This window comes from Leptodactylus fuscus, chromosome 1, assembly GCF_031893055.1.
Source record: "Leptodactylus fuscus isolate aLepFus1 chromosome 1, aLepFus1.hap2, whole genome shotgun sequence".
NCBI lineage: Eukaryota > Metazoa > Chordata > Amphibia > Anura > Leptodactylidae > Leptodactylus > Leptodactylus fuscus.
In genome coordinates this window covers 4,565,909-4,589,327 of record NC_134265.1, presented here as the reverse complement: position 1 = coordinate 4,589,327, position 23,419 = coordinate 4,565,909, and the positions used below count along the sequence as shown (strand labels likewise).

The 23,419-nt window shown below is 42.9% G+C and overlaps 1 protein-coding gene across 3 annotated transcripts in view; it reads right to left on the bottom strand.

Moving 5' to 3' along the window:
- Positions 1 to 23,419, bottom strand: part of FAM219A (family with sequence similarity 219 member A) — a 79,612-nt gene that overhangs the window by 42,102 nt on the left and 14,091 nt on the right. For all 3 annotated transcript variants that reach the window (XR_012715297.1, XM_075267298.1, XM_075267311.1), the window contains exon 2: positions 954 to 1,053. Coding sequence is in view for 2 of the 3 variants with exons in the window: in XM_075267298.1 (XP_075123399.1) it covers positions 954 to 1,053 (100 nt within the window). In the remaining variant the exon portion in view is untranslated. The remainder of the gene's footprint in view (positions 1 to 953; positions 1,054 to 23,419) is intronic.

Genomic DNA, 23,419 nt, shown 5'->3' with positions numbered 1-23,419 from the left:
TGCTGGTGCAGTCACTGTGTACACACATTACATTACTTATCCTGTATTATACTCCAGAGCTGCGCTCACTATTCTGCTGGTACAGTCACTGTGTACATACATTACATTACTTATCCTGTATTATACTCCAGAGCTGCGCTCACTATTCTGCTGGTGCAGTCACTGTGTACATACATTACATTACTTATCCTGTATTATACTCCAGAGCTGCGCTCACTATTCTGCTGGTGCAGTCACTGTGTACATACATTACATTACTTATCCTGTATTATACTCCAGAGCTGCGCTCACTATTCTGCTGGTACAGTCACTGTGTACATACATTACTTATCCTGTATTATACTCCAGAGCTGCGCTCACTATTCTGCTGGTACAGTCACTGTGTACATACATTACATTACTTATCCTGTATTATACTCCAGAGCTGCGCTCACTATTCTGCTGGTACAGTCACTGTGAACATACATTACATTACTTATCCTGTATTATACTCTAGAGCTGCGCTCACTATTCTGCTGGTACAGTCACTGTGTACATACATTACATTACTTATCCTGTATTATACTCCAGAGCTGCGCTCACTATTCTGCTGGTACAGTCACTGTGTACATACATTACATTACTTATCCTGTATTATACCCCAGAGCTGCACTCACTATTCTGCTGGTGCAGTCACTGTGTACATACATTACATTACTTATCCTGTATTATACTCCAGAGCTGCGCTCACTATTCTGCTGGTACAGTCACTGTGTACATACATTACATTACTTATCCTGTATTATACTCCAGAGCTGCGCTCACTATTCTGCTGGTACAGTCACTGTGTACATACATTACATTACTTATCCTGTATTATACTCCAGAGCTGCGCTCACTATTCTGCACAGCGCCCCCTCCTGTACCTTATATATTATACTTCTCCTGATGTTGGGGTCGGCTCCATCTCTTACCTAATTTCACCTGCAGCGGGGAAGGCTTGTAGTTCATGGACACGCTCTCGCCCTCTCGGATATCACAGTCTCCATCAGAAATGGCGGCTGCCGCAGGGTCCTGTGGGAGAAGAGAATGGTCAGTGATGTCACTGGAGGGTATGAGGCGATGACATGGGCAGTGGGGTGCGCCTTATATATATCTGCTCTTCTATATATCAGTGAAGAGGGCACAGTATCATGTAAATGCAGCACTCCCCGGGACGTGAATGTATTGTTGGGTCCCCGGGACGTGAATGTGTTGTGGGGTCCCCGGGACGTGAATGTGTTGTGGGGGTCCCCGGGACGTGAATGTGTTGTGGGGTCCCCAGGATGTGAATGTGTTGTGGGGTCCCCAGGATATGTATGTGTTGTGGGGGTCCCCGGGACGTGTATGTGTTGTGGGGTCCCCGGGATATGTATGTGTTGTGGGGTCCCCGGGATATGTATGTGTTGTGGGGTCCCCGGGATATGTATGTGTTGTGGGGTCCCCGGGATGTGAATGTGTTGTGGGGTCCCCAGGATATGTATGTGTTGTGGGGTCCCCGGGACGTGTATGTGTTGTGGGGGTCCCCGGGACGTGTATGTGTTGTGGGGTCCCAGGGACGTGTATGTGTTGTTCCCGGGATGTGTATGTGTTGTTCTCGGGATGTGTATGTATTGTGTTGTCCCCGGGATGTGTATGTGTTGTGGGGTCCCCAGAACATGTATGTGTTGTGGGGGTCCCCGGGATGTGAATGTGTTGTGGGGTCCCCAGGATATGTATGTGTTGTGGGGGTCCCCGGGATGTGAATGTGTTGTGGGGGTCCCCGGGACGTGTATGTGTTGTGGGGTCCCAGGGATGTGTATGTGTTGTTCCCGGGATGTGTATGCATTGTGTTGTCCCCGGGATGTGTATGTGTTGTGGGGTCCCCAGAACATGTATGTGTTGTGGGGGTCCCCAGGATGTGCATGTGTTGTGGGGGTCCCCAGGTGTGCAGCTCTATGAGCGGACAGCCTCCATCCTCATTATGACTGCAGCACAGGCCGCACCGCCGCGCGGGTAATGTTCCCGGGATCCAGGTGCAGGCTGGGAATGAAGTCTGACAGTCGGGCGGTTATTACATTTCTATCACTGCCTCTTCTCAGAATACTAAATATATCAGGAAATGTCCGAGCCCAGAGCCGCCACAAGAGCGGGGACTAGTGATGTCACTGGTGAGGTCACTCCTCATGTACATAAAGCTTAGTCACTGCATTATAAAAGCCCTGACTAATCTCAATAGTCTCTTCAATATTTTCAAGACCACTGCTTGTGGTGAATTGACAGGGAGGCAGTACTATCTGTAACTACATCATATACAGGAGAGACAGGGAGGCAGTACTATCTGTAACTACATCATATACAGGAGAGACAGGGAGGCAGTACTATCTGTACCTACATCATATATAGGAGAGACAGGGAGGCAGTACTATCTGTACCTACATCATATATAGGAGAGACAGGGAGGCAGTACTATCTGTACCTACATCATATATAGGAGAGACAGGGAGGCAGTACTATCTGTACCTACATCATATATAGGAGAGACAGGGAGGCAGTACTATCTGTACCTACATCATATATAGGAGAGACAGGGAGGCAGTACTATCTGTACCTACATCATATATAGGAGAGACAGGGAGGCAGTACTATCTGTACCTACATCATATATAGGAGAGAGACAGGGAGGCGGTACTATCTGTACCTACATCATATATAGGAGAGAGACAGGGAGGCGGTACTATCTGTACCTACATCATATATAGGAGAGACAGGGAGGCAGTACTATCTGTACCTACATCATATATAGGAGAGACAGGGAGGCGGTACTATCTGTACCTACATCATATATAGGAGAGACAGGGAGGCGGTACTATCTGTACCTACATCATATATAGGAGAGAGACAGGGAGGCGGTACTATCTGTACCTACATCATATATAGGAGAGAGACAGGGAGGCGGTACTATCTGTACCTACATCATATATAGGAGAGACAGGGAGGCGGTACTATCTGTACCTACATCATATATAGGAGAGACAGGGAGGCGGTACTATCTGTACCTACATCATATATAGGAGAGACAGGGAGGCGGTACTATCTGTACCTACATCATATATAGGAGAGACAGGGAGGCGGTACTATCTGTACCTACATCATATATAGGAGAGACAGGGAGGCGGTACTATCTGTACCTACATCATATATAGGAGAGACAGGGAGGCGGTACTATCTGTACCTACATCATATATAGGAGAGACAGGGAGGCGGTACTATCTGTACCTACATCATATATAGGAGAGACAGGGAGGCGGTACTATCTGTACCTACATCATATATAGGAGAGACAGGGAGGCGGTACTATCTGTACCTACATCATATATAGGAGAGACAGGGAGGCGGTACTATCTGTACCTACATCATATATAGGAAAGACAGGGAGGCAGTACTATCTGTAACTACATCATATATGGGAGAGACAGGGAGGCGGTACTATCTGTACCTACACCATATATAGGAGAGACAGGGAGGCGGTACTATCTGTACCTACATCATATATAGGAGAGACAGGGAGGTGGTACTATCTGTACCTACATCATATATAGGAGAGACAGGGAGGCGGTACTATCTGTAACTACATCATATATAGGAGAGACAGGGAGGCGGTACTATCTGTACCTACATCATATATAGGAGAGACAGGGAGGCGGTACTATCTGTACCTACATCATATATAGGAGAGACAGGGAGGCAGTACTATCTGTACCTACATCATATATAGGAGAGACAGGGAGGCAGTACTATCTGTACCTACAACATTTACAGGTAGAGACAGAAAGTAATTCTGTTTGCTTGTCACTTTGAAGGCAGATGGATGTATAGATGTCTGAAATCTCAGCCTGGGGGTTGTTGATCCAGAACAATCACCCAGGGTGCTGCCTAAGACTACACTGGTGTAAACAGGCAGAGGCAATAGGAAGGAGCACGGAGCAGAGCGGATTAATAGAAGGTGTTCCCCTTTAAGATGTCTGCTGCCCAGAGGACAAATCTTACAGCAAGAAGTTAAAATTTAGAAATAAAAAAAAAATCCTGTGGACAATTCTTTATGCGATCGGCTGCTTATTGCTTCCCGGGAATACACATCCCACTCCACCAGCAGATATCTGATCGCCCTAATTAGCAGAGAAACAACTTATTGTCCACTGGGGAACGAACGTTATTGGATTGCAGACTTCCCGGATCAACAGTAAGTTACAAAGAGTTTCCTTAGACTCAATTGACCTTCACAAGGGGCGAACTATAACTATGGAGTGATGGAGACGAGCGGAGCACAAGGTACAGAGCTGACTGTAGAGGAGAGGGCGGGGGTATCAATGTCTGTACTCACTGCTCTGCACTATTACATAATAAGCTCTATATACCGCCAGATACTCACCACGGAGTGATTACAGGATACTAATGAGAGGCCGAGAAGAAAGGAGGAGGGCAGAAGGTGAGGGGAAAACCGCGAAACCACAGAAGGATCAGAGATAAACCAAGAGTATAGAGAATAATGCCATATCTCCTATGTACAAGAATATAACTACTATAATACTACTGCTATGTACAAGAATATAACTACTATAATACTGCTCCTATGTACAAGAATATAACTACTATAATACTGCTCCTATGTACAAGAATATAACTACTGTAATACTGCCTCCTATGTACAAGAATATAACTACTATAATACTACCTCCTATGTACAAGAATATAACTACTGTAATACTGCCTCCTATGTACAAGAATATAACTACTATAATACTACTCCTATATACAAGAATATAACTACTATAATACTACTCCTATGTACAAGAATATAACTACTATAATACTACCTCCTATGTACAAGAATATAACTACTATAATACTGCTCCTATATACAAAAATATAATTACTATAATACTGCTCCTATATACAAGAATATAACTACTATAATACTGCTCCTAGGTACAAGAATATAACTACTATAATACTACCTCCTATGTACAAGAATATAACTACTATAATACTACCTCCTATGTACAAGAATATAACTACTATAATACTACCTCCTATGTACAAGAATATAACTACTATAATACTGCTCCTATGTACAAGAATATAACTACTATAATACTACTCCTATATACAAGAATATAACTACTATAATACTACCTCCTATACACAAGAATATAACTACTATAATACTACTCCTATGTACAAGAATATAACTACTATAATACTACCCCTATATACAAGAATATAACTACTATAATACTGCTCCTATGTACAAGAATATAACTACTATAATACTACTCCTATGTACAAGAATATAACTACTATAATACTACCCCTATATACAAGAATATAACTACTATAATACTACTCCTATGTACAAGAATATAACTACTATAATACTACTCCTATGTACAAGAATATAACTACTATAATACTACTCCTATATACAAGAATATAACTACTATAATACTACCTCCTATGTACAAGAATATAACTACTATAATACTACTCATATGTACAAGAATATAACTAGTATAAAACTTCTCCTATGTACAAGAATATAACTACTATAATACTGCTCCTATGTACAAGAATATAACTACTATAATACTACCTCCTATGTACAAGAATATAACTACTATAATACTACTCCTATGTACAAGAATATAACTACTATACTACTGCTCCTATGTACAAGAATATAACTACTATAATACTGCTCCTATGTACAAGAATATAACTACTATAATACTGCTCCTATGTACAGGAATATAACTACTATAATACTGCTCCTATGTACAAGAATATAACTACTATAATACTGCTCCTATGTACAAGAATATAACTACTATAATACTACTCCTATGTACAAGAATATAACTACTATAATACTACCTCCTATGTACAAGAATATAACTACTATAATACTACCTCCTATGTACAAGAATATAACTACTATAATACTACTCCTATGTACAAGAATATTACTACTATAATACTGCTTCTATGTACAAGAATATAACTACTATAATACTACCTCCTATGTACAAGAATATTACTACTATAATACTACTCCTATGTACAAGAATATTACTACTATAATACTGCTTCTATGTACAAGAATATAACTACTATAATACTACCTCCTATGTACAAGAATATTACTACTATAATACTACCTCCTATGTACAAGAATATAACTATTATAATACTGCTCCTATGTACAAGAATATAACTACTATAATACTACTCCTATGTACAAGAATATAACTACTATAATACTACTCCTATGTACAAGAATATAACTACTATAATACTACTCCTATCTACAAGAATATAACTACTATAATACTGCTCCTATGTACAAAAATATAACTACTATAATTCTACCTCCTATGTACAAGAATATAACTACTATAATACTGCTCCTATGTACAAGAATATAACTACTATAATACTGCTCCTATGTACAAGAATATAACTACTATAATACTATTCCTATACACAAGAATATAACTTCTATAATACTACCTCCTGTGTACAAGAATATAACTACTCTAATACTGCTCCTATGTACAAGAATATAACTACTATAATACTACCTCCTATGTACAAGTATATAACTACTATAATACTACTCCTATGTACAAGAATATAACTACTATAATACTGCTCCTATGTACAAGAATATAACTACTATAATACTGCCCCTATATACAAGAATATAACTACTATAATACTACCTCCTATGTACAAGAATATAACTACTATAATACTACCTCCTATGTACAAGAATATAACTACTATAATACTACTACTATGTACAAGAATATAACTACTATAATACTAATCCTATGTACAAGAATATAACTACTATAATACTACTACTATGTACAAGAATATAACTACTATAATATTACCTCCTATGTACAAGAATATAACTACTATAATACTACTCCTATGTACAAGAATATAACTACTATAATACTACTACTATGTACAAGAATATAACTACTATAATACTACTCCTATGTACAAGAATATAACTACTATAATACTACCTCCTATGTACAAGAATATAACTACTATAATACTACCTCCTATATACAAGAATATAACTACTATAATACTACCTCCTATGTACAAGAATATAACTACTATAATACTACTCCTATGTACAAGAATATAACTACTATAATACTACTACTATGTACAAGAATATAACTACTATAATACTAATCCTATGTACAAGAATATAACTACTATAATACTACTACTATGTACAAGAATATAACTACTATAATACTACCTCCTATGTACAAGAATATAACTACTATAATACTACTCCTATGTACAAGAATATAACTACTATAATACTACTCCTATGTACAAGAATATAACTACTATAATACTACTCCTATGTACAAGAATATAACTACTATAATACTACTCCTATGTACAAGAATATAACTACTATAATACTACCTCCTATGTACAAGAATATAACTACTATAATACTACTCCTATGTACAAGAATATAACTACTATAATACTACTACTATGTACAAGAATATAACTACTATAATACTACCTTCTATATACAAGAATATATTTTGTGCTAGGTGTCAATTCAGGAGCAAAGAACAGGGTTGGGATGTGGAACCAAAGTAAAAAACAATAAAATAAAACCACATACACTTGCATTCTGGCGCAACAGGAATTTTTTCGGTAGTCACCCTCTGCCACACCTGAGTAACAGTGCAGGTAATTTTGGTGGTATAATCTATAACAATCAGATTCTACTGTGAAGTGAGCATTGTCAGGCAGTAAACAGGCAAAAGGGTGGGATCTACAGCTCTGACATTGATGGCATCTGATAAAGTTACAGCTGACTATTAAGCCCCCTTGACAGTAGAGATTGGAACGGCTTTATCAGGTACAGCAGGATTGTTCGGGATTGGCGGGAACTAGAGAATAACTTCCGGAATCAATGCAGGGGTCTATTAAAGGTGTCACGTATTGAAGATCTGATGTAAGCTCCTCTAACTTTAACCAAATTTCATCTCATAATAACTGTTTCCCCTCCACTGATTCTACAAGGTTGGAATTTTTTGTAGCCCCCCATCACTCCAGAGTCATCAGTGCAGGTAGTTTTAGCAAAAGATATGTCAGTAAGAGACTGGGTGGGGTAGAGAGAAATCAGGAGTGTGTGTGGGGGTCCTCTTTACATCTTAGAGCACTGGGTCCCCCATCAATTGCAGGAACAGGGATCTTCAGTCACCTCCATATGAATGGAACACTGCAGGACTGATGGGGTCTGCACTGCACGGTGACTGGGGGCAACACACAGGCTCAATCCCCGCTCCATTCATGTGGGGGACCCCCAACAATCAGCCACTCCTTCCCTATCCTGTGGATCTTGGGACAACCCCTTTAAGTGTCAGTTATAACATGCATGCAACATGCCACTGGATCGGACCCCACATAGGGGTTTATTCACACACTGCGATCACAAGGTCAGTTATGGAAAATTTTTTGCAAAAAGCTACAAGATTACAATGTGTGAAGAAACCTGACAACAGGCCAAAGGAAGGGCACCATCATCATCATCATCACCATCATCACCACCATCATCACCACCACCACCATCATCATCATCAACACCACTATCATGTCTACCCCCCACAAGCTCTTAAAGGTGCACACCGCCCAATAAACCAGATAGATTGCCCTTCTTCACAGTCATAATCGTTATCCTCCCCCCCCGGTTAGATCTCCGACATCTGCGCCATTGTCCTCTACACAGAACTTCCCCTTTAAGACTGCCTCCTGCACGGACCACCATGGCGGTCTGCCCGCTGATCTCCCCACTGACAACATCTTTAGTATTCAGCTGGAAGGATTGACAGATAATGGATTGTCAGATTGCAGTGATTGAGAGTCCTCGGCTCCCAGGGGCCCCTCCAGGGACAGGACGCTCATTACTATGCAAATTAATCCTATGGTCACCAGGTCTGGATGGCTCGACACAGCCGGGGGGGGAAACTGACAACGGCGCCAATAAAGACGTGAATGTCACCCCCTGCAACTACATGGTCAGCTATAGGGACAACACCACCACTTCTTCCCCCCACCTCATCAACTATACAGTCAGCTATAGGGACAAGAGGGCGGGTCTAATAGTGGCAGTAACAGCAACACCACCCCCCATCAACTATACAGTCAGCTATAGGGACAAGAGAGCCGGGTCTAATAGTGGCAGTAACAGCAACACCACCCTCCATCAACTATACAGTCAGCTATAGGGACAAGAGGGCGGGTCTAATAGTGGCAGTAACAGCAACACCACCCCCCATCAACTATACAGTCAGCTATAGGGACAAGAGGGCGGGTCTAATAGTGGCAGTAACAGCAACACCACCCCCCATCAACTATACAGTCAGCTATAGGGACAAGAGAGCCGGGTCTAATAGTGGCAGTAACAGCAACACCACCCTCCATCAACTATACAGTCAGCTATAGGGACAAGAGGGCCGGGTCTAATAGTGGCAGTAACAGCAACACCACCCCCCATCAACTATACAGTCAGCTATAGGGACAAGAGGGCCGGGTCTAATAGTGGCAGTAACAGCAACACCACCCCCCATCAACTATACAGTCAGCTATAGGGACAAGAGAGCTGGGTCTAATAGTGGCAGTAACAGCAACACCACCCTCCATCAACTATACAGTCAGCTATAGGGACAAGAGGGCCGGGTCTAATAGTGGCAGTAACAGCAACACCACCCTCCATCAACTATACAGTCAGCTATAGGGACAAGAGGGCCGGGTCTAATAGTGGCAGTAACAGCAACACCACCCCCCATCAACTATACAGTCAGCTATAGGGACAAGAGGGCCGGGTCTAATAGTGGCAGTAACAGCAACACCACCCTCCATCAACTATACAGTCAGCTATAGGGACAAGAGAGCCGGGTCTAATAGTGGCAGTAACAGCAACACCACCCCCCATCAACTATACAGTCCCCTTTCTATCTACAAAACCTGCGCCTGTTACAGGAGAGAATATAGATGAACAACAAAAACCTTCATATATACTGAGCACAGGACACAAATATGGACATTATATTACTGAGAAAATAATTGTACCTTATAGTGAGTGAATAATACCGCCATACAGTACCCAGAAAATAATACTACTATAATACTGAGTGGATAATACGCCCATACAGTGCCTATATAATACTGACATTATAATAAGTTAATAATCATACCTTATAGGGAGTGAATAATACCGCCATACTGACATTAGAATACAAAGCTGATAATTCTACCATATAGTGAGTGAATAATACCGCTATACAGTGCCTATATTATACTGACATTAGAATACGGAGCAGGGTGTGTGAGTAAATGCAGTCTTATGTAGGGGAGAGGTGAACATCGCTTTATACAGGTTGGTATGAACACGGCCTTATATAGGGGGGTATCAATACGGGCCTATGTAGGTTATATATGAATACATGTTGGGACGTGTTCACACATGCTGATGCTTCTCTTATGTAATCTCCTCTATTTCTGTAGCAGCTGATAACTGCGTGTAGATTGGGGGTGTCAGGTGAGACGGGGTCAGTGCTCGCTATTAGAGGGGGTCTCCAGGATATGGTGATGGGCACATCTGCCTGCCGTGCGGTGCCAGAACCAGGTTAATGAAGCTCCAGGAGCAGCTGGACGGTGAGCGCAGAGAGGGCTCGGAACGATCATCAATCATGTCTGACAGCCGTACACCCAGCGGCCGCCCACCCGCCATCTACTGTATATCACTGACAGGGGTAGAACAAGTAATCTGCATCTAATAACCCCATCCCACCTCCCAGGCTTATACTCTACTGGTACATGTGTCAGTCTTCACTGCGCCTCTGACATTCTATTCATGAACCAGGTAGAGGAAATGAACAGGGCTACAAGTCTCTTCTATATACTAACCAGCTGCTGTGCAAGGGATTGTGGGAATTAAAGGGGAAATAAATATAAACCATCAGCAAGTGCTGCTGTGATGTCTGAGGGTCCCGGGGGGGGGGGGGGGGGGGGGGTTATGCCGCTGTTCATACAGTCAGTGCACTGGGAGGCACAGACAATGCTGGTGATAAATTCAAGGAGTGACCTTTAAGCAGTAGCTGTGTCTGACCGCACATGTCACCAGCTATAGGACAATCAGGTCACCCCCTCCCCAGAGACAACAAACTGCACCAGACCCCCCCCCCCTTCATTATCACTGCCTGTCCTAACACAAAGTAAATAAGTCACCCAAATGTACTACAGAGACCTGAATGTCTGTAACTATGTATTATACACCAGAGCTGCGCTCACTATTCTGCTGGTGCAGTCACTGTGTACATACATTACATTACTTATCCTGTATTATACCCCAGAGCTGCACTCACTATTCTGCTGGTACAGTCACTGTGTACATACATTACATTACTTATCCTGTATTATACTCCAGAGCTGCGCTCACTATTCTGCTGGTGCAGTCACTGTGTACATACATTACATTACTTATCCTGTATTATACTCCAGAGCTGCGCTCACTATTCTGCTGGTACAGTCACTGTGTACATACATTACATTACTTATCCTGTATTATACCCCAGAGCTGCACTCACTATTCTGCTGGTACAGTCACTGTGTACATACATTACATTACTTATCCTGTATTATACTCCAGAGCTGCGCTCACTATTCTGCTGGTACAGTCACTGTGTACATACATTACATTACTTATCCTGTATTATACTCCAGAGCTGCGCTCACTATTCTGCTGGTGCAGTCACTGTGTACATACATTACATTACTTATCCTGTATTATACTCCGGAGCTGCGCTCACTATTCTGCTGGTACAGTCACTGTGTACATACATTACATTACTTATCCTGTATTATACTCCAGAGCTGCGCTCACTATTCTGCTGGTGCAGTCACTGTGTACATACATTACATTACTTATCCTGTATTATACTCCAGAGCTGCGCTCACTATTCTGCTGGTACAGTCACTGTGTACATACATTACATTACTTATCCTGTATTATACTCCAGAGCTGCGCTCACTATTCTGCTGGTGCAGTCACTGTGTACATACATTACATTACTTATCCTGTATTATACTCCAGAGCTGCGCTCACTATTCTGCTGGTACAGTCACTGTGTACATACATTACATTACTTATCCTGTATTATACTCCAGAGCTGCGCTCACTATTCTGCTGGTGCAGTCACTGTGTACATACATTACATTACTTATCCTGTATTATACTCCAGAGCTGCGCTCACTATTCTGCTGGTGCAGTCACTGTGTACATACATTACATTACTTATCCTGTATTATACTCCAGAGCTGCGCTCACTATTCTGCTGGTACAGTCACTGTGTACATACATTACTTATCCTGTATTATACTCCAGAGCTGCGCTCACTATTCTGCTGGTACAGTCACTGTGTACATACATTACATTACTTATCCTGTATTATACTCCAGAGCTACGCTCACTATTCTGCTGGTGTAGTCACTGTGTACATACATTACATTACTTATCCTGTATTATACTCCAGAGCTGCGCTCACTACTCTGCTGGTACAGTCACTGTGTACATACATTACATTACTTATCCTGTATTATACTCCAGAGCTGCGCTCACTATTCTGCTGGTACTCACTGTGTACATACATTACATTACTTATCCTGTATTATACTCCAGAGCTGCGCTCACTATTCTGCTGGTGCAGTCACTGTGTACATACATTACATTACTTATCCTGTATTATACTCCAGAGCTGCGCTCACTATTCTGCTGGTACAGTCACTGTGTACACACATTACATTACTTATCCTATATTATACCCCAGAGCTGCGCTCACTATTCTGCTGGTCACTGTGTACATACATTACATTACTTATCCTGTATTATACTCCAGAGCTGCGCTCACTATTCTGCTGGTCACTGTGTACATACATTACATTACTTATCCTGTACTAGCTGGTACCCGCGACTTCGTCTGCGGTGATTGTAGAAGTGGGTATATACAGGCGCGGGTAAGGTTTTCGTACTGTGTATAAGGTATGGGATATAAAATGTAACTTTGTATCTTGTTGTTGCTGTAATTCTGAGAATACGTGAGACTTTTGTGTTGAATGTAATTTGTATTTCAGCTGCTATACGGTGTTGGTATAAACTGTACATAGTGTCTTTGGGACAGAGGGATTTCAGGTTAATATACTTTGATATACGACATTGTATGAGTTGTTATTTTGCGCCAGTACATGTAAGTTTTGGGCACAGGATACTCTTGAGCAAGCAACATAAAGTCTGGCCCTGTGCATGACAGTTTAGTAACTCCATGTGCCTCTTATTAATTGCAATTAACCCCATCATGTCCCTCACATTAACCCCAGTGTAAGAGTTACTGATAGAGATGAGCGAGTACTGTGGGGATCAGCCGATCCGAACAGCACGCTCGCATAGAAATGAATGGACGTAGCCGGCATGCGGGGGGTTAAGCGCGCTGGCTACGTCCAAGCGGAAGTACCAGGTGCATCCATTCATTTCTATGGAGCGTGCTGTTCGGATCGGCTGATCCCAACAGTACTCGCTCATCTCTAGTTACTGATATGTGAGAGACTTGGAGGTAATAATTAAGTATCTTCATTACTGAGGTCTTTTATTATTACCTCCATATGTCTCACATAGTAGTAACCTTTATATGGGGCACACAGGGGTTAATATGAGGGACATGATGGGGTTTATTCCTATTAATGTGAGGTACATGGAGTTACTAACACTAAACTAATAACCCCATGCCTGACATTAATGAGAATAGGAAGTAAAGGAAGGGAGCTGTGTGTTTCTTACTTTCAGTTTGCTAGCAGCTTCGGCAGGAGCGATCACTATAGCAGGCAGAGCCCTGAGCGATTAAGCTCCACCCCCTGGGTTTCCTGCACATCTCGCAAAGGGGAGTGTCCTTATGCCTCAGCTCTAGCAGAGACTTCATGTAACTCTTGCAGGTCCTGTGCTGCTGGCATGCCAGTGAAATATGGCAGGAGTGCCACTCTTGGCCTTTGTGCCAGGGGTTGCTGACCTCTGCTGTAGGGGTAATATGAATTTTGTGGCTTGCTATGGTCCAAAGTGTGTGAGATTGCAGAGATAGTGATGTGAGTTTGGGTTTTGTGGGGGTCCTGGGAAAAACGTATGTGCGCTATTGTGACGAAAAGTAGCCTATTGCGCAATCGAGTGTAGGGACTATGTTTGTGGAAAATTTCAGCCAAATCGGTGGAGCGGTTTTTGCGTGATTGACCGCCAAACATCCGAACATCCAAAGTCACAAACCCACAAACATTTCACATTTATAATATTAATAGGATTATACTCCAGAGCTGCGCTCACTATTCTGCTGGTACAGTCACTGTGTACATACATTACATTACTTATCCTGTATTATACTCCAGAGCTGCGCTCACTATTCTGCTGGCGCAGTCATTGTATACATACATTACTTATCCTGTATTATACTCCAGAGCTGCGCTCACTATTCTGCTGGTACAGTCACTGTGTACATACATTACATTACTTATCCTGTATTATACTCCAGAGCTGCGCTCACTATTCTGCTGGCGCAGTCATTGTATACATACATTACTTATCCTGTATTATACTCCAGAGCTGCGCTCACTATTCTGCTGGTACAGTCACTGTGTACATACATTACATTACTTATCCTGTATTATACTCCAGAGCTGCGCTCACTATTCTGCTGGCGCAGTCATTGTATACATACATTACATTACTTATCCTGTATTATACCCCAGAGCTGCGCTCACTATTCTGCTGGTACAGTCACTGTGTACATACATTACATTACTTATCCTGTATTATACCCCAGAGCTGCGCTCACTATTCTGCTGGTACAGTCACTGTGTACATACATTACATTACTTACCCTGTATTATACTCCAGAGCTGCGCTCACTATTCTGCTGGTACAGTCACTGTGTACATACATTACATTACTTATCCTGTATTATACTCCAGAGCTGCGCTCACTATTCTGCTGGTGCAGTCACTGTGTACATACATTACATTACTTATCCTGTATTATACTCCAGAGCTGCGCTCACTATTCTACTGGTACAGTCACTGTGTACATACATTACATTACTGATCCTGTATTATACCCCAGAGCTGCGCTCACTATTCTGCTGGTGCAGTCACTGTGTACATACATTACATTACTTATCCTGTATTATACCCCAGAGCTGCGCTCACTATTCTGCTGGTGCAGTCACTGTGTACATACATTACTTATCCTGTATTATACTCCAGAGCTGCGCTCACTATTCTGCTGGTACAGTCACTGTGTACATACATTACATTACTTATCCTGTATTATACTCCAGAGCTGCGCTCACTATTCTGCTGGTACAGTCACTGTGTACATACATTACTTATCATGTATTATACTCCAGAGCTGCGCTCACTATTCTGCTGGTACAGTCACTGTGTACATACATTACATTACTTATCTTGTATTATACCCCAGAGCTGCGCTCACTATTCTGCTGAGTACAGTAGTATGGGTATAGCACCCGTTGAGTGCCCCTCTCTTTCCCCCAGGCCTGCCCAGTTTTGTAGATTTCCCGTCTTGTGGCACTGGAGGGGTTAATACGAGCCGTTCCGCTCCGTTCTTTTCTGCTGTTAAATCTTCAAAGTGTTGGGAGATAAAAGTAATTTCGGCAGCTAATGAGTTGTCCGCGGCCTGGTGGATTTTCGCCACCCCCTCCATGCCTGCAGTTAATTATGCCGATTGCCAGACTGCAGGGCGGTGTAGATGTGGCTGGCTGGGAGCGGAGCGGTCATAGGTGACTCTGGTGCCGAGGACCCTCCAGTCCGATCATTGCTGTGTGTCCTGAGTCTGTGCCGACCCATCTCCTCTTCCTCAGGGTCCTATATTTTCGGTGTGACATTGGTCGGACATGTGACCCCTCGATGTAGGGATGAGAGGGACTATTGGGCTGTGGTTGTGCTCTTGGTTGCCGGTGATGACCCCACCGGGTCTGGGACGTCTATGTAGTCTGGGAATATAGAAGACGCGTCCTGCTGATTCCACCGCTCGTAGTCTCCCAGTCAGTCAGATGGTTGCACAAGTCCTATAATCCAGGACACCTACCATAGTCAGTCTGTCCTACAGCGTTGTCGGTCTTTACACACCCAGCATGTGCAGCATCAAGACCTTCCACCCAATAACGTAGTCTACTGACCAGAGAAGACTCCGCAACACATCTCACGTTCCTGTGATATCGGCATCAAGACGTTCACAGCAAATCCCTGAACTCCTGTAACTTCCCGACAAGGCCTCTCTGGATCAGAATTGTTCTCCAGGTGAACCATCAGACTTGGGGCCATCTTCATCTTGGACCATTCCTGGAGAGTTTTGGAGAGCTGGCGCCATTGCCATGAGGAGGGTTGTTCGGCCTCCACAATGTTTAGGTAGATACAGGTCACATCCACATGATACCAGACCCAAGATCATTGCCCAGAGCGCACCCTGCACCACCGGCGCCTTCTTCCCCAGGGTGAAGGACACCCGGCCATCTACACGATGTAACACCTGATGCTCCAGATATAGTGAGGAGTAAGGATGAGACTTGAAGATCTGCGCCTGAGCCCGTCACTTGGGGTCTGTGTTTGAGCCTCCTCCACATGACTGAGATGTGGTTTGTCTTCTCTCCGCAACAAGGACGCTTCACTTATGAGCGCTTGTCAGAGGCGTCCGCGCTCGCTTCTGAGTGGAAATTGATGCTCCCCAGTGCATGTTCTCCAGATATTGGAGGAAAGTGGAAGGAAACCTCGAAATAGACGAGAATTGCTTGTTATCTCTCTGGGCAACTGGCCAGTAAGACCGAGCGGAGGTCACCGGGGCTGTCAGTATTGTCTGCAACGGCTCACAACTGGTTATAAGTCTGTCAGTAACGTCTGCAGAGCCCGTAGACTGGTTCTATATGTCAGTAATAGCACAGAGCTTCCATATCATATCTGTCAGTAAGTACTCCGGGACCAGTGCACTGGATTTACCGCTCAGTAACTCTGGTCGGGGGGGGGGGGGGGGGGGAACGGTGAAGGGAACAATATCAAAACGATTAACCTACGAGAGGTCGTTAGGTCTAGAACCTTCCACCAATTCCACCTCCATATCCGTTCGCAGTCCTCAAACCATATCTGTCCCGTTGGTTATAGAGCTCCTTGGAACGCCAAGCTATGGAACATTTGCTGTCCCTGCGAATGTGGGTATATAAATGGGCCCCACGGAGGGCGGTTCTGGTGCCTTCATTCATCTTCTCATTGCTCTTGGACCCTTGTGACGTGACCCCAGTGGTGTCGTCATACTCCAGCAGATTACTGGACGGAATGTACGTGGATGAGGTGTTGCTTTGATGGTTGGCTGGTCCAAGGTAGAGCCTTGATCATTGTAGTCTTGGGAGAGGTATAGGAAGGACTGATGACGGTTGGGTGGTCTATAGGACGGGGTGAGGATGGTTGGGTGGTCTATAGGAATGGCCGATGATGGTTGGGTGGTCTATAGGAAGGACTGATGAGGTGTCCCCTCCCACCTTCCCTGGTGCTTTTTTTTTTGCACCAATAACTGTACAGGGGAGGTAGGACAGGAACTATGACAACAGAGGCATCGGGAAAAAAAAATCAGAAAAAGTAATTGGCTGCCGAAATCAGGTGACCACCACTTTATACCAATGGTGGATTTCAGATTTGGTTCATATGAAACTGTGAACTATGTGACTGTGAGACAGGGATAGATGTACAGGCAGGGTTAGCTAGGGATTACCTTTATTTAGGGGGGATGTTACTCACCCAGCTCTTTGGCGCTCTATCTGGTCGGGATCCCTGTCAGCTTGTGATATGCCGGAGTCGACTTTTTCTCATAGGAATGCATTGACCAGCGTTGATTGGCCAAATGCCATACAATGTACAGCATTCGGCCAATCAACGCTGGTTCTGCAGGAGGAGGCGGAGTCTAAGATCGGTTCACAGCAGTCTCCATTGTGGTCCGATCTCAGATGTAGCAGAGTTGTCCTGAGATGTAGCAGAGCTCAGCGCACGGCCATCTCAGGTGTAGCAGAGCTCAGTGCACGGCCATCTCAGGTGTAGCAGAGCTCAGCGCACGGCCATCTCTGCTGCATCTCAGGCGTAGCAGAGCTGTGTCAACTCTGCTATACCCGAGATCGGACCACAATGGAGACTGCAGTGGACTGATCTTAGACTCCGCCTCCTCACAGATGAGCCTCCGGCAGAACCAGTGTTGATTGGCTGAATGCTAGACACTGTATAGTATTCGGCCAATCAACATTGGTCAATGCATTCCTATGAGAAAAAGTCAGCTCCTGCATTGTTAGTGGCGTAATACAGTGACATTGGTGTGTTAGATGCCCCCAGACATGCGCCCCCTGCTGTCCCAGTTACATTGCAGAGGTGTTGGCATCATTTGCTGGGGTGTCAGAGTGGACTTGGTGACCCTCCTGAGTCGAATGGTGGGATCCCCTGAAACGAAGCATTTTTCTCCCATAGACTATAATGGGGATCGATATTCGAGTACTTGAATATTGAGCGGCTATTCGAAACGAATATGGAACATTTCACTGTTCGCTCATGTCTAGTTATGACGCCAGGGCGAGCTGTCGGAGCTTTGCACGTTATCTTATTATCGCCCTGTATTCGGCGTCCTGAGACTGAGGAGCTTTATTTAATTCCACTGAGACATAACCTGAGCCGAACGTCAGGAAAATGCTGCAGCGCCAATAATGAAAGACGAGTCTGGAACCTGGAACACATCTATGAATACATGAAAATACAAGCAATGACTAATGTTAGGTCCTTGTATCCAGCCAAGGAGACCTGCAGGCCGTAAGGGTAAGAAGCTTACTCCTCAATATATGAATATCATCCTGGAACTACAGTGGTGACTGACACTCAGGGTCTAATCAGTTACTATCTGTCTACCTAACAATGCACAGATACAATATGTGTAACCGTACAGGTACGTCTGCAGGATATATAGACCTATACACTACTATTACATGTACTCAGGAGCACGCCGCTCAGTCACATGGGTCAGCAGGGTAAGCGGTGGTCTGGACCTCCATGGCCAACTCTGCATAGACACAGGACACCGCACACAGATTCATTACCCAAGCCATTTGCAATACTGAAGAGCGGCAGGTGTGAGCCGCGACATATATGGAGCAATCCTCAGGATAGTTTGGCTCCACGTGCCCCCCATCATCAGCAGCGCAGACAGAGGACGCCATTGGTATGCCGCGCACGGCCCTCCTGTCTCCCTCCAGATGATAAACGTGCATTAATATTGCAGGGTCCGGCAGAAGATACCGAGCACAGGATGTCTGGGAACTCTGGCCTCCTCGGAATAGGGAACTTCTCAAAGGGTTAATAAAGGACGGCATCTATAGAGGGGGCCAGGTAAAAACAGCAAGTCATGGCTACGAGGGAACGGACGGAGCATCGGCACCATATACAGAGGATGGTGGAGAATCAACGCTCTGTTACCTGCCAGGCTCACACGGGGCGCCAAAACTCCATCACTACAGTGCCATTACACAGGCGCTCTCATCTGGTAGCTTCATGGCAGCCAACTGTTGGGTCCACCGCCAGATACCAGCTTGTGACAGGTTCACTCTGGTACTGGGGGACCCTAGATCTAACGGGCCCGACCCTCCTATAAGTTACTATCTTGGTATCGGGTATGTCCGACCTCAAGGATTTGACGTTCTGCTCTACCACATGTGACGGAAATGATATTAGATACTGATGGCTTCACTCGAAGACCTAGAAGCTGAAAAATTCAGATATCCATCACTGACATATACGGAAAAGCGGTAACTGGCGCCAAAATGACCCCGCATGGACCAAAGTGATATCGCAGAGACGTCTTGCCAAGCAGGAGCCAACAATGGAGGGTGATCACGGCATGGACAGGACTGGTCACATGACATATGGCACCAGGTATGTCGGGCCCCTAAAGCTTAGTCTACTGCTCCAGAACATGCCAAGAAAGTGATATTAGGTGACGCCGGATCCACAAGGAGACCTGAACACTAACATCTGAATTGTTGCCATCACAGAGATGGAGAAGGGTCTACATGGAAAATCCGTAATGCCGGGATGATTCTAAATGGATTAAGGAGAACTTCCAGAGGCCTCTGGTCAAGCAAGGAGCAACGATGGAGGGCGTTCACCACAAGGAGAGGACATGGGGCACAGAAGACAAAAACACTACTTCTCTAACCTTGTCGGCACCAGGTATGTCGGTCCTCCAAGGAATTGGTCTACTGCTTCGACACCAGAAAAGTGATATTGAGTGTTACCGGTTCCACTCGAAGAACTGAAAGTTAATCAAGGGGCGAAGAATTCATGAATTTATCCCAGATAAGGAGACGGGTCTGCGCGTGCAACTGGCGCCAGTATCTGAAATATCACCTCGAAACCGCTGACTAAGCAGGGGGAAACTTTGGAGAGGACAAAAAAAAAGAAAAAAAAAAGTTCTCTTGCCTTTTGGCGCCAGATTTGCCCCAACCTGTGACTCTCCAACGACTGCAAGGAACAACGCGAGAGGGCTGGAGAACATTACGATGAGGACTTGGCCTTCGCTTCGTCGGAGATGAGGATTTCAGTCCTGTTGTGCGGCGGCGGCGCCGGACCTCATTTGCATGTACGAGCTCTAATTGATGCCACCCCCTCTCCACCCAATCTGCCGGATGGAACTTTTAATTAATGGAACCAATAATTCAGCTCCGCAACATGAAAACTCTCGGGATGGTGTTAATGGGAGTCGCCTCGCTGCACCGTTCTGACACAGCGCGCGCCAAGATTATTAAAGGGGCGGCAAACGAAATATTCACTAGATTCAGAGAACAAAAAGTTAAAAATGGAATATGCAGAATATCTACCGACATATACCGAACCCTCCAATATTCACAAGCAAATGACAGGACTACAACCTTACTATTTTAATAAGAACGCCGCCCTACTGGTACAACGTATACTGCCACCACCAATAGCTTGTGATCCGTCAACCTGTACTGCAGAAGTATATAACAAGGTCTACAGCTTGACCTGGTAAACGGCATCCCCTCCCTGACTCTCCAGGCACAGGTGACCCCCGCGCCAGACGCCCCGCCATCTATGTTATACATCCTGAATATTCTGCCTTCCCCCAGACTGTGCTGAGTCACCACTACAACTACATCAATACCCAGGAGAGCGCGATAAAGATGGCGGCTATAAATACACAATGCTGATCGCCACCCTGTAAACACGACCTCGGGAGTCCGGGGACGAAATCTCCGGGGAGAAATTGGGCCAGTTAATTTTTTTACTGAATTGCTGCCGGCTACGAGAGAACTCAGCGGAGCCGAGAAGAATATTCAGGGGACGCCGGCTCATAAAATATTGACTCGGCCGGATTTGTATTCTTATTGGAAAAAGCAGAAAAACAATTAACTGCAAAGAAAAATTTATTGTCAGAGATCGAGATTAGGATTATTTATCAAGACGTCGACAAGAAACACGAAAAGAATCCAGTAACAAAACCGAAACGAGACAAATCTAAAAAATTATCAAAATCTACACAGAAATAACCCGAAATAGAACGCGAATATGACAAGACAGAACGGAAATACCGACACCTGGGAGAGAACAGAGAGGAAATACTATAATACTGCCCCCTATATACAAGAATATAACTACTATAATACTACCCCCTATATACAAGAATATAACTACTATAATACTGCTCCTATGTACAAGAATATAACTACTATAATACTACCCCTATGTACAAGAATATAACTACTATAATACTACTCCTATGTACAAGAATATAACTACTATAATACTGCTCCTATGTACAAGAATATAACTACTATAATACTACCTCCTATGTACAAGAATATAACTACTATAATACTACTCCTATGTACAAGAATATAACTACTATAATACTGCTCCTATGTACAAGAATATAACTACTATAATACTTCTCCTATGTACAAGAATATAACTACTATAATACTACCCCTATGTACAAGAATATAACTACTATACTACTACTCCTATGTACAAGAATATAACTACTATAATACTGCCTCCTATGTACAAGAATATAACTACTATAATACTGCCTCCTATGTACAAGAATATAACTACTATAATACTGCTCCTATGTACAAGAATATAACTACTATAATACTACTCCTATGTACAAGAATATAACTACTATAATACTACCTCCTATGTACAAGAATATAACTACTATAATACTACTCCTATATACAAGAATATAACTACTATAATACTACTCCTATATACAAGAATATAACTACTATAATACTACCTCCTATGTACAGGAATATAACTACTATAATACTACTCCTATGTACAAGAATATAACTACTATAATACTGCTCCTATGTACAAGAATATAACTACTATAATACTACCCTATGTACAAGAATATAACTACTATAATACTACCCTATGTACAAGAATATAACTACTATAATACTACTCCTATGTACAAGAATATAACTACTATAATACTGCTCCTATGTACAAGAATATAACTACTATAATACTACCTCCTATGTACAAGAATATAACTACTATAATACTACCTCCTATGTACAAGAATATAACTACTATAATACTACCTCCTATGTACAAGAATATAACTACTATAATACTACTCCTATGTACAAGAATATAACTACTATAATACTACTCCTATGTACAAGAATATAACTACTATAATACTACCTCCTATGTACAAGAATATAACTACTATAATACTACTCCTATGTACAAGAATATAACTACTATAATACCACCTCCTATGTACAAGAATATAACTACTATAATACTACTCCTATGTACAAGACTATAACTACTATAATACTACTCCTATGTACAAGAATATAACTACTATAATACTACTCCTATGTACAAGAATATAACTACTATAATACTGCTCCTATGTACAAGAATATAACTACTATAATACTACTATGTACAAGAATATAACTACTATTATACTACCTCCTATGTACAAGAATATAACTACTATAATACTGCCTCCTATGTACAAGAATATAACTACTATAATACTACTCCTATGTACAAGAATATAACTACTATAATACTGCACCTATGTACAAGAATATAACTACTATAATACTGCTCCTATGTACAAGAATATAACTACTATAATACTACTCCTATGTACAAGAATATAACTACTATAATACTG